The 14,246-nt window shown below is 35.3% G+C and overlaps 1 protein-coding gene across 1 annotated transcript; it reads left to right on the plus strand.

Annotated features, from left to right (window-relative positions):
• The first annotated feature begins 5,405 nt into the window (after window positions 1-5,405).
• Window positions 5,406-5,814, plus strand: LOC117569802 (uncharacterized). Its single transcript, XM_034251115.2, has one exon. The coding sequence runs from the start codon at window positions 5,509-5,511 to the stop codon at window positions 5,749-5,751; it is 243 nt and encodes an 80-aa protein (XP_034107006.1). The 5' UTR covers window positions 5,406-5,508; the 3' UTR covers window positions 5,752-5,814.
• The last annotated feature ends 8,432 nt before the right edge of the window (window positions 5,815-14,246 follow it).

Below are 14,246 nucleotides of genomic sequence, written 5' to 3' on the forward strand. Positions count from 1 at the left end.
GTAAAAATTCTATCAACTCGATTAAATTATAACAAGTGGATTTTCATGTTTTTGTGTCGCATTTATGGGTTTTTATTGTGCTAATTTTATGCGAGAAGGCAAGGAAGCGCGACAGGACGCAGCTCCTTGGGTAAGAAAATTCGGTATATACTCGTACACACACACACACACTCCATTCGCATTCACACATAGATAGGCACCTGCGTTTGGGCTGCAATAATACTTGGCACACATTTAGTGGCAGCATTTAGTGGCACATTGCGGTTCCAACGACGAAGCTGAACTTCATCCTTGGGACATTGCCACGTCGCTTTCGTTGTTGTTGCTTTATTTTTTAGCAACACTCTCACTTGGCGCTTATGTGTGTGTGTGTGGCGCCACACTTGGCAAAGTTTTTGGCCATCTGCACACCTGTTAGTCCCCTCCTCCTCCAAATGCCGCTAACGCTGCTGCTGCTCTTGCTGGTTGCCTTTTGTCTTATCAAACTTTGGCGCGCATGTGTTTATGCCACAAATGGCACTTTTGCGGCAGCGCATTTTATTTTTTTTACTGCCACTTTTCGCCATTTTGCTTTATCATTTTTATTTGCCACTTTTCTAACCTAGGTGGGCGTGGCCTAAAACCCTGGGCGCTACACTAAATTATAAATAAAAATGTCAAATGTCAAGAAAGGGCCACCAACCTAATGCCCTCTGAAACTTAGCATTTACCCGCAAGAGGAGTTCAAAAGTAAGTATCTTGGTTTCAACCCTACAAGAAGTTTTCCAATTTCACTTATTTCGCGTAGAAATTACTTTTTTCGGATCGATTACGGAATTAAGAAACTACGAGAGGTGGGATATTTATCTTTCTTAAATATCTTTTCTATCTACATTCTTATTAAACGTCGAGACAATTTACACACAATTTTAAAATACATAACCTTCACCTTAATCTATTTTGATGAAATAACTTTTTAACACAATTATGTTAAGTATTTGAGAAATAATGTAAAATAGAAAGAAAATAATTCAATTAATATTATTTTATTCTTTTGCTCAAAAATAATTATTGATCATGGCAAAAATTATTTAAATTTGTTTTTGAATGAATGAAAAAAAAACTTAAAAATAATTATTATTTTGTTTTTTTTGCCTTAATTTTAAATATGAAGTGAGTAATCCTAACCAACAAATAGTACCATAACATAACATAATCGCTTAACGATTATTTTATAATATTTTGTACCTATCATTACAATCGATGCTTTCACTCCATTTTATTGCTGCATACTTTTTGGCGCAGAGTGTGGTGAGAAATATTCTCACTTGCGCATTTCTCTTAGTTCCTGAAAGTATGCTTTATTTTTTCTAAATTGGCAAATTTATGGCAATAACAGTTTTGATAACATTCGAAACAATCTGATATTTTATTTTGTAAATGCCTTGCAGAAACAGCTGTCTTTCCATCTGTTGAATTTTGATTCCTCTTCCGTGTGAGTTTAGAACTAATAAGCCCTATCAAGCCGTTGTCACTCTGTGTATTAAGTCATAAACATTTAAATAGCCGCCTAGTTGGATTTTATTGTCCCGAGGGCGAGTTGAGCGAAAGGTGTGCAAGCAACTAATGACCCTGTATTTATATGACAGGGCCAAAAGTTTATAAATATTTATGGGCTCTGTTTCTGTGGCTGTTGCTGTTAGCTGCTTGGCGTTGTGGAGTTGCTGCTTGCGTTCTTACCGAGAACAGACTCATTTGCTTATTTTAAAATTCCAAGCAGGCGTTGTTTCATTTTTGACACCCAAAAGACCAGGCAGACCCCTCGCTCCCTTTCGATACTCCCCAAAATACTCAGCCCTGTCGTCGCACGTTGTTGCCATTGTCACGCACACACGTACTCTATTTTTTACGCGCATATCATATCCCACATACACACACACGCACACACACCGCCACAACATCAACGATGTTTGACGCAAAGCAACCCCTTTTTTGGGGGGGATTCGCTGACAAAGTAAATAGAATCACGTACACTAATTATCATCACCATTGCGCGCCAACGTTCAAAAATATATTTTTATTAATTTTATCGAGGGCGTAAAGGTAACGCCCACATCTGCAAGGACCTCCCCAGCTTCATTCCGTCCGTCGGATAATATTTTTAATTGAGATCCGGCAATAGGATAAACCTGACTTCAAAATCCTAAAGTAACATACTACACCGTTCAGAATGTAAATTGCTCCATTTTGTTTAATTGCAATTCCACTACTCTCTGATTATCAGATTAGATAACTCGAACTATAATTAGCAATAGTAGATTTTATTTTGGGGAGCATTGTTGAAGTTGCACTTGACATTGTTTTGCGTTTCATGTGAGTCATCTAATTGAATCCATAAATTATTTTAGATTTTTCATAGAGATTGTTTTAGTCACAGAACACAGCAAAGTATAAAAAATACCAAAAAGGTGCTGCTTTCATCATCCCTCAAAATAATTTAATAAAATTTATTTCTTTTAAATTGATTTAATTTAATGTAATATACAAACATACTTATATATAATATAAGACTAGTAAATTTAAAATATATTTAATTTTATTTACCAACTTGCAATACACATTTGAAATGTTAAATCGGGTCTCTCTAAGATTTAAATTAACTTTATTATTATACATACATGTATAACAATAACTTGTTGTTATTAGATTTCGATTTGATGACTGCTACGAATAGTCATGAAAACTTGCAATTGACATTTGAAATTTTTAAGAAAAAGCTCTCAAGATTATCCTTCAATTAAAGCGTTGATTACTTTACTCTTATCTACAACAACAACAAACACATTTTTAAGTAGTTCTTATAACATTCTCCCCAAACAATTTTACTTTGGCCAAACATTACTTATAATCCAAAAAATCGCACAACCTCTGTCAAGAAATATTCAGATAAGAACATAATTTTCACAATCTTTATACACTACCTCAAACTTAAAATAATCTTTAATAGATAATAGGAAAATATTTACTTAATATGTAATTTAATTTACTAGGCGTAATAATATGTATTGTATTTAAAATTAGTATCAACAATAAAATTAAAGATTTCCAAAGAGAACTAATATCTATAAATTACCATATTATGAACAGTTTTTCAAACTTAACTTTTTTGTGATTATTTATTAAATAATGAACCTCTACAATTTAATAAGTATCTAAACAACACAGGGGTTGTAAATTGAAATGAAACCAAACGACAATACAAAGTTTGAGGATTATGTAGTATAAGTATAAATGGTATAGTATAGTATTAAACTTAACTAAATCTATTAATTACATTGCTATTATTTATTACAAATCTAGTTTGTAAACTTATATTTTCAAGAAATAAAATAAATTTAGGTTTTTAACAAAATAGGCTGAATTTAAACATCAAATTCGTTAGCCTCTAAATGCTTCCAACAAATTCATTAATAGATCTTTTATCAGCAGTTCACTGGAACCAGTCAAACGCATTATGCAATCACCTAGCCCTGTAGAAGAGTACGGAATGTTTGAATATGTGATCTTCATATAAATGTGTTCGAACCAATAAAATATATATTTCATGCCTTTTGCTGCAGATAAGACGACCCACAGTCAAAGTTAGATAAGAGCGCGATAGTGTTTTATCTACAGATAAGACTTCTAGTGCAACTACACACACAAGCGAGTGCTCATGCCCAGATTGGCAATATCAAAGGCTATAATAGAGCGATCTGGCATTACACACAGTGTCAGCTGGTACGCGATTCGTGCAACAAGTCGCGCTAAAGAACTTCACAAAAATCGCCATGGATCATCGCACACGTATCGAGGTGGTTCAGGTACCACCGCCACCAGGTCCAACAACGGTCATTGTGCAGCCACCACCGCCGCCCAAGGATAAAAGCTGCTGCTGTTGTCCCTGCCTGCCATGCTGCTGTGGCTGTGGCGATTGTTGTTGCTGTTGCACCATAATGTAGACGACCCTTCGACATCGACTTCAAACAACGGCCACACAAATCCTTTAATACTTTACGTTAAATTAAGTTTCTATGGCTTTGTCGGGCTCGTGTTTGTAGTTTGTGAAACATGCTCGCACACCCACACAACACACACAACACACACACACACATATAATACACACAATTTTTTCGTGCAATAAAATTTTACGATTTGTTATAAATAATGTTTTGTACTCTCGGCTGTGGTTGTGGCAACATATTGTCTTGCATAAATCTCAATGCTGGATGCCTCGTCTCTTGTCTCTTCTCCCTATTTAGGGCTTCGTGTCGTTTAGCTCTCGTCTCGTAAAAAGCTAAATTTAATAACACACAAAAACCGCAACAATTTGTAGTTTCATGTGCGGGTTTGGCACATTATTTGCCAAGTTAGTTCACATTCCAAGTTATTATTTATATGTTTCTCACAATTTGCCAATAAAACCGAAAATGTGTCAAAAGTGCGGCCAGCTCTCTCTAGCCTGCTCTCATTTGATAAAACATTTTATGAGCTTTGAGGTCTCTCGCATTGCAACCGCAGCGCCAAAAACTTTTTTGGCCCAACCAATTTTGACAAGGGTTTCGAATTGAGAGCAAAGGGTTGCGCATGGCTAGGGGGGAGGGGAGTAGTGGGCGGTGTCCCAAAGTAACCCATTCAACGTAATTTGTGTGTACTTTTGCTTTGCTCGTTGTTTATCTAAAGCCCAAACAATATTACTCATACGCACTGTTGCGCGGAAGACACCGAACAGTGGTCGATGCTTTGAATATTGCAAAATGTTATTACTATTTGTATATATGTATATATTGTAATTGCATTAAAATGTCATTAAGGTATACTTTTCAGGCAAATCACGCAAATATTATTGCCATATCTTATGATTTTGCTTACACATATTCAGATATCGCAAGTTTTATATCTTAATTGAGTTAAATTTCCAAATAAATATTCATTTTATAAATATTTTTTTGCTATGGCAAATTTATGTATTTTCAAAGTACCAATAATGATTACATTTTATTAAATTTAAATAGTATTTTTATAAACGAATAACTATGTATATCATCTTATTATTAACTATTTTTTAAAGTTAGTTAAATGTATATTCAATGTACATATCAAATTTCTACTATAAGGTTGTAACTATTTATGTAAATATAATTTCTAAAGTAAAGAATATTTAAATGTTTGTTTGATTCTAAATTTAAATCAATTCTAATCTAACCCACACAAGTACAACATAACTTTTATCTTTATTTGTCATACTGTGCATTGGGTACTCTACATTTTTGACCCTTACACAAAAACTGTTCATTATCACAGCTCATTGATCAAATGCCTGAGCTTTAGATAAATGTTCGGTAGACCAAGTTTACCTCACACATGAAATACCTTCAACTGTTCTTGGAATTTTAGTTTAAAGCAAGTTATTGCGTTGCATAGCACGCACAAATTTAGTAGCGCCTTTTCAACTAGTCAAACTGTTTAGCTAAACGTGCCGAGATCACCATGTACAATCCTGGCTACCAGGTGGACGTCATCGATCCATACTACCCACCGCCAGTGGAAGTCATCGAAGTAATGCCACCACCAATGGTGCAACCACCCTATGTTCAACCCGCCGTGGTGGTCACACAACCTCAGACAGTCTATGTGGAGGATTCACAAGGAATAACAAGAGATCAGATGGATTGCTGCCTCATGCTGGGCGCCTGTTGTGTCATGGAGGAAGCGGGCTGCGTAATTTTATAAAGTAAATCTAAGGCTTAAAAGTGTGTCAAGTGTTTAAGGAAATTCTTATGTAAATATAAATATTATCGAAATCAAAAAAAAATAATATCTACAATTATTAGTGTGCTTTTTTCAACATTAGCAAAGTGTTTCATAATAATCAGTAGAACGAAAAATTGTTTTGAATATTGTTTCTAACTGCCAACTCTGTGTGGTGAGTGAGTGAGTGAGTCATTGTGATATTAATTATGGATTTGATGACTCCGGTACAAATATGGATTCAACTGAAAAATGTTCATTATGACTGACATTTTCCAGCAATCATCAATGCAAATATTAAGCGATTTTAATTCCTAAAAAGACACATTGCAATGACGATTTAGTCATCCTTTGATAGCATTTCTTTTGACGCAGCTTTTACATCTTTTTGTACAACAGGAATTCTCAGCAGATTTGTTGACATTATTTAGAATATTTTGTGACAAAAGCAAATGCGTGTAGCTCATCGAGTGAATGTCGCTGCGAAGTCGTAAGTCGTCCAATTAGGCAGCTGTACAATTTGAAGAGACTGCCTGTCAGTTGGGTGAACCATATCATTTTGTGGCTATCACATTAAAGCCCGTTATATGTCAAGTTTGCCCACGCACTGAGCCAAGTTATTATAATTAAAGCCAAGTCGTCGTAGTCATCGTCGTGTACAACTGACAAAGTGCTACGTTATGTTGCTGTTCACTTTTTTGTTTTGCGGCAGCTTCTGTAAAATGTTATTTGAAAATTTTGTGCGTTGTCTTCTTTGGCGTTGCCACAAGAACAAGGCGAAAAGAAACAGGAGGAGCACATCCAGGACAACTTCAACAGCTTGGCTTACAACGGAAACAGGCCAGGCAACAGCAAAAGCAACAGCAACAACAATAACAACGGCAGCAACTGGGTGCTATATGCCTTTTTAACTTGATTTAATGAGTGCAGGGAAAAACATCAACAAGAAAAATGAAATAACTGTCATTGAAGACATGAAAAAGGGAGTCCAATGTGAAAATGGGGCATGGGGCAGGATTGACGGTTGCCTGTCGCCGAGCTCAACTGAACTGAGCTGAGCCAAAAGAAAAGTCAAGCAACAACAACAGCAATGGAAAGGGAAAAGCGACAGGGAGCAGAGGGAGGCTGCGCTACTTAACTAGGAGCAAACGAGCTGCCAGACACGAAGGGTCTACTATGGGTGTGGCACAGCGCAATTATGCAGCAAATTAGCGCTTTATATTTATTAAAAGCCAGCTAACTGAAAGGCCCTTTGTTTCTCTTTCTGTTTCATTTTCGTTCTCATTTTTTGCCTCTCAGTCCATCTCTTTCGCTTTATTTATATGTTTTGTTCCGTTGTTTTATTTTTGGGGGTTGTCTTCGAAGTGTCTGCAAACCGAGAGCCAAATAACAAAAAAATGTGGAGAGCGGTGAGTACACGATTTGTTTGACAGTTGCCTAAGTTATGGGCAACAATATAGACTGAGTTTGGAATCAGAAGAGTAGATCTATCAGTGGCCTATGATGCGGCAAATTATAATCTATGATGATTGATATTTATGTCAGAGTTGAAGCTTTTAGTCTCTAAAATTGCTAAAAATGTACGCTACAAATTATTAAGGATTTTCAAGTAATTATTCACAAATTAATGGAAGCTATTTTTGTGATTTGTCCGAAAATAAATTAATACCTATTTTAATGTTTCTTTTGGGTTTCTAAATATAGTTAAGTATTGGATATTTTTAATAAATAAATTAATTATTCATTTTTATTAATATTTATACACACAACCCATTGAGTAGAAGGGTATTATAACTTTGTGCAGGCAGGAAATGTATGTAAAAAGCATAATATTCTTGATCAGCGTGAACATCCAAGACGATTTAGCCATGTCCTTCCGTAGCCTCCTTATGGCTAGTACATATGTTTAGTGCCGGAACAAAGTTTGAATTTATACTTATTTTATTCTTTATTAAGTTTTATTAAAAAGAAAGAAATATAATAAGGAATATACAAAATTTGAATAGACACTTATTTTATTCATTACTAAAAAATAAGAAATATAATAAGGAATAATAAAATTAATGAAAAATTCTGAATAATTTTCCTTTGCAGATTAAAATTGCACTTATGTATATTGAAACTTTTATCACTCACTTCACTTTTGCCGCAACTTGGTATTTTATTATTATTACACGCATATTTCCTAAGAGTCCTGCTACAGGACATTCGGGTCAGCTTCAGCCCCTCGAATAATCGAAGGAGGAAAACATCTAATCATGGGCTACAAGTTGAAACTAATGCATAATTCGTGTACTCTGCGTAAAGAAAGTCAATGGGAAAATTGAGGCATGAAGTCAGCAGGATTCAGGGCTCAGGGCTCAGTATTTCTACCCCTGCTAATAAGACGCTTAGAGGGTGGCTATCATATCGTAGTTGTTACTGCGGAGTTGAGCTTGTTGCATTTCCTGCAAGTAATTTCGCTATGAGTTTTTACTGTTTCGTTTGAGGCCAACGTAATCCTTATAAATGAAGCAGCAAATTTGAGGCCAATGCAAGGATCGTATATATAGTGTTATACTTGTATGTGTGTGTATCTGAGGACTTAATGCATTTGTGGGATGCTGCGTAACTGGAATGGGACATTAACGTGTATTATATCTTATGTGAGTCGGACTCATTTCGCTCATTTGTCAGGATTTGAGCATTGTTCCTCCCCCCACTCACCCGGGAAAATTGCAATTGTACGAGCATTTCGTTTTGGTTTTGGCAATGATGATTTATTTGCCACGCACGTGAAAGATTTTCACCTCCTGCCAACTGTTGTTGTTGCTGTAGCTGTTGCTGTTGCTGTTGCTTGTGGGTGGTTTGTTTGCCCTGGCCGATTCATTAATGTTTGTCCAGCAGGCTCATTAAAAATTAATCCGTCTTGGTAGACGATTTTAATAAGACAGCGTTAAGGCTATCAATGTCCCAGCAGTTGACCAACTGCAGCTTGTTAGTGTCGGCTTGTCTCCCAAAGACGTTTAACTTGTCGCTTTTGAAGAGCTTAGTGCGGGGGCAGCAGGCCAGTAATCTGGACTAAGAATATGCTTAATTTCACTTAGTCACAAGTTAACTGAAATATTTATAGCATTTAATGATGGTGCAAGTTGAAGCCATTTGTTGTAAGGTGTTTTTTGTAAACAATCCATTAGTTAATGGCAATAGCAAGGTGCAATAAAATAAGCTTTCTTTTGCAGAACTGCAAACGCACTCAGAGTGGTAGCAAAAATTGAAAAGCCTGAATGTCAGCATTAAAATACTCAACCCAGTTTCGTAGTGCATTCTCTTTGTGGCATGCCACGCCGAGCTGAAGCACCAAACACCGAGGAGCACTCCAAGCCCAGCTGACCCGCTAAGTGCCGTTCGACGGGGGCTCTCCAGGAGGCAGCGGCCATGTGACGATGCCTTTTGTTCCATGTCAAGTGCAAAATGTGCAATGCATAAGACAAAGCAACCGCATACCAAATAGTAATCTGGCCCTGCTCACCAGCCTCAGCTCTCACCCACACTATTCTCAGCTGCCAGAACCTATTGCAGGCAGCTATTGTGTCGCTTGCCAGCATCAACAACAATAATAACAACAACACAACTTTTGTGTGACACATTTGGCAATGCGTTTTTAAACTGCAAAGAAACAAAACGAAATGTGGCAGCCACAAAACAGCAACGACAACAAAAACAACAACAACTGCAAACTGCAGCACAAAACATAGTCAAGAAAAAGTTTTTAACATTTTTTCGCATTGCCTCGGCACTGAATTGCACTTAAAGTCAGCGCCAGTTAAAAAGTTTGAAGCCAACGACTACAAAAAAAACAACTCAAGAAGAAGGTATAGGAAAAACTACAAAAAAAATTCGTAACTATTAAAAATTTAAACGAAGTTTGTATATTCTTTCCGATTAATAAAAAAGAATAGTAAAATAGAAATTTTAAATTTAAAAAATTGCAAATAATTCTTATTATTAGCCTAAAAATTTTAAATTCAGTTTCACACTATTTAAAAAGAATATACAAAAATAATTTTTTAAAATTAGCAAAAAATTCTCATTAATAACTTAAGAATGTTCAGTAGAGTTTTATCAAAATTTGATTTGAATACTTTTCTCACATTCGACAATATAAATAAATATACACTAAATAAATAATATAAAAATAAACTGAATTTATTATTTATGGCTCAGAACATAAAAACAATTCCTTATCAACATTATTTTATAACTATATTCAATGAAAAATTAAAACTTGATTGTGGTATGAATCTCATCAACTAATTCCACATTAATCTTTTTTTCTTTATACATTATTTGTTTTGAAATACCTAAATAATACATTTCTTCATCATTGTTAATGAAAAGATTAATCTTCTATCACAAAAAAAAATAAAATCCAAGTTTATTATTTGAATCATCGAAGTCCAAGTAATATCTCCTAATGAGAGAATCTTAATATACAGATACAATCATAGGATTTAAGTTTCTATCACACATTTGATGCCCCGCATCATGCCCTAGAAAACTAGTAGACTTTTTTGCCCAGTGTATTGGATGAAGCGTATTGCATAGAGTGCGAGAGAAACAATTGAAAACTTTATTGCTTTTGGCTTTTTCACTTTTGTTCGCAAGTATGTTGCACACGAGGCGGCGCGTTGACAAAACGGCACAAAAAGAGACCAAAAACTGTCGCAAGAAGAAAGTTTTGCACTTTTATTAATTTTAGAACTCAACAGGAGGGGCTCGAGCCTGATCTATACATACATAAGTATGCCAGCTGAAGATGGAAAGAAGCACTTGGACACGGACACGGACACAGACACGGACGGAATAGAGGAGGACTGGGAGAATGGACACCAAGACCGAAACCAAGACGAAGACGAAGACCGAGACCAAGACCAAGACCAAGACCAAGACTCTACAGTTGTGGTCCCTAGCAAGGTTACACTCTCGGCAGTTGTGTGGTCTGCGGTCAGCTGGGGTTGTCCACTAATTGGCCTTGTGAAAATATTTGCTACGCTTATGAAAACAGTTGGCCGCATGCCACATGACCCTTGACTAAAATGACACACAAAATCACACACACGAACATACGTAGAGAAAGCACACATATTAGCAGACATTGTATTTAAGACCTCGTTTATGCGTGTGCTAATTGAGATATAGCAATAATTATGAATAATTTCTGATATTTATTTATTCACGTATAAAATATGTAAGTGTAGCCGGTTCTAAAGGTCGTAAAAGCTACGCTGAATTTTTCAAATAATTGTTAGTAATATATAAAACCGACTGATTTATAAAAAAAAAATATTTTTTCAAAATTAATTTCATACAAGTCCACAAAATATAATTGAGTTGTACGATATAGTGGACACTGAGATCCCAGTAACTTTGTAAATACAAAAAGGAAGTAGCCAACTAATTAATTAAATAAGGTTTTATTTATAATTTAGTATTCATTTTTTTATTTCTATATATAGAACATATTCAGAACATATTCAGTATTTTTTAGAACTTTAAAACTGAACAGTGACCTTCACTGTCTCTTTGCCTGTACATTTGGTGTGGTTAGATGCGCATCGCGAAAAGAAAATATAAGATCATTATACATGTATACTTGAATATAAATCGATATTGTGTATTTTATTTCGGCAACGGATATTGACAATCAAATATTAATATTCAATAATAACAAATTTGAATTTTTGAATTTTCAGGAATGGCAATTCGCGAACTTGTGAATGAACATCGTGTAAACGTAACATAACTAGAGTGCTGCCTATATAGTCACACACACATACTCACACACAAACAAATAAACAATGTAACATTCACACACTCGGCAGCCCTGTGTCCAGTTATAAACATGCGCCGGGTCTGACCGCAGTCCAGTAGCTTGTCCAGCTGCCTCTTTCTCCCTTGCCTCGGCCTCGGTCTCCACCCAATCACCTCGGACCAACTCGACCGACCCCCTCAATTTTTGTCAACTGAACTAATTAATTAATTGTGGGGCGGCGAGCGTAGCCTTCGAGACCGACGCGTCTGAGTCTGAGTTGGACTCAACTCAGAGTTGGAGTTGGAGTCTCAGTCCATTTTCCGCTTTTCTCGTTCCTCGCCACCCACTTGCTAACTGACCAGCAACTAATTTTTATATTTATGAGGCCGGGACGTTGGCCTACTGCGTCATAAACTGTACAGTTTGGTTTGTTGCCTAAGGGTTGTTGTTGTTATTGTTGTTGTTGTTATTATTATTGTTGCTACTGTTGCTGCTGCTGCTTTGTATGCATGTGTGGCATGCGATGTTCTTGTTAAGGACGTTCTATCCTTGCCACACAGACTCCTTCATGCCGTTTGCATGCTCAAATTTTTAGTATCTTTTGTATGTGATTTCATGCGTTAAAGCTGAATTTTTATTTGCTGCTGCTATTGCAGACAAGAACATTAAACGGGGGCGAATAGTGGAAGGAGTAGGCGTGGCTTGAGGGGTCAGCTATTCGTTGGGTTTAATTTTCATGTCGCGTTGAAAGTTTCGTACAAGAATTTATGGCATATAAATGAAATGTTAATGCTGAACCCCCAAAAGATTTTCGGTAACATGTTTTACTTTCCTAATGTTTGCTAATGAAGGGGTTCGATTGGGTTCTTAAATGGTTAATTGGTCTGAGATTCCAACAATACGGAGCAAGGCAAATGACTTTTGTTTATTTTTATCAAAATAGGGTGGGGAAAAAGTTTTTGAATCATATTAAAGATATCTACATATAGTAAATACCACTTTATAAAGTATATTTAGTGCAACGTAATCCACACCATACGATTATTATTTAACAACTGATACTTATATTGTATATGAAGGTGATTTATTAGGGTAATAAATATGAAATATAAATAAAGTACAAAGCGTTAAATGTTCACAGATTTTATAATTATACATTGTAATATAATGATTTTATTGTAAACAATAATAATTTACAGTTTATGGACTGTTTTTTTTTTCTTCACGCTTTACAAAAACAATATTAAAACATCTGCAATTTGTTGAAACCTGATGTAATTAATAATGTATCTGCTATCCAATATGTGACATAGAATATGATAATATTTTTAAACTGTAATGTTATAATAAAAAAAAAAATCATTTACTTATTAAGGATTATTTATTTTTATATATAGGCTCACTTTACAAAATACACATTAGCGCATAATGTGTATTACATATGTATGTATATAATAGAGGTGGAGAACTATCGATGGCAATATCGAGACTATCGATGGTTGGCCACTATCGTCACGCTCTCGATAGCCGCGCGCACTCTCGATAGTGGTCAATCGCTATCGGTGATAGTGGTCGATATTTTTTCAAGTTTCTTTGTATACCCGCATCCTCCGTAGAGTCGGAGGGGGTCTTCACCAAAGCAGGAGAAATCATTTCAAATACTCGTAAGTGTACAAAATTATTGGTTGAAATAAATATATAAATAGCAGTTAAGGTAACCCTAAAAAATAAAAATTCATATTATTTGAATAATAATTATTTATTATTTTTAGATAAAGATTGGAAAACCAATTTCATACTCATATGCTAAAATATGGAATTGAAGCTGAAACTTAGTTAATAAAATAAAATACAAATTTATAAATGTTCAGTCATAATATTTGTAAGATGTAATTTAACCATTTAAATTTAAAATATAGTAACAATTTCCTTTTTATGCACAGTTTATTTTAATTTTGAAGCTCGCCCAGCAGTCGTTAGTTGAAAAGCTAAAGCTATCTGCACATCGTAGCAATAACTTGATTAATATTTGTATAATGCACAATCTCCCATAGGAGAAGGCGTTAACAAATGTGCTTGATTAATGACAAAACAAATAATTAGAATACAAATGGGGAAAGCACAAGCAGAGAATAAGAATTGCCTCGAAATGTTGATTAAATTGATTGCAAAATAGCATAGAAAATCAGTAATAAACGTTGAGTGCAGCAGTGAGAAAGGACCCTAAGAGACTCATCCACAAAATTATGCATTCATTTGCCAAATAAAGGGAGGGGAATGAGTGGAGTGAAATCTCACATCAAACCCAAAGGAAATCGAGCAATGTGCACGTCTTGTGGATTCGCTTTTTTTTGTGCCAATTTTAATATTTTATTATATGGATGTGATGATGCGACGATGTGACATTGCGACGGTTATTTTAATGCATATTTAATGCAATTTTTAAGAGCCAAACGCATTATATAAAGTTATTTCGCTTTTACCGCAAATATAAACATAGAAAACTCTCCCAAAATTCGCATGCGACAAGAATTTTAAATCATTTCATGGCAAAATGACAAAACATTTTCATACAAATTGCAGAATTTCGCTTCTGCTAAAATGTTAGAACAGCTTTTACCAATTCGCATGCGTATTGTTTTAATACCCTGTAAATATGGGGGGATGCGGCAAAGGGCATGAT

This window comes from Drosophila albomicans, chromosome 3 (assembly GCF_009650485.2).
Source record: "Drosophila albomicans strain 15112-1751.03 chromosome 3, ASM965048v2, whole genome shotgun sequence".
NCBI classification, from domain to species: domain Eukaryota; kingdom Metazoa; phylum Arthropoda; class Insecta; order Diptera; family Drosophilidae; genus Drosophila; species Drosophila albomicans.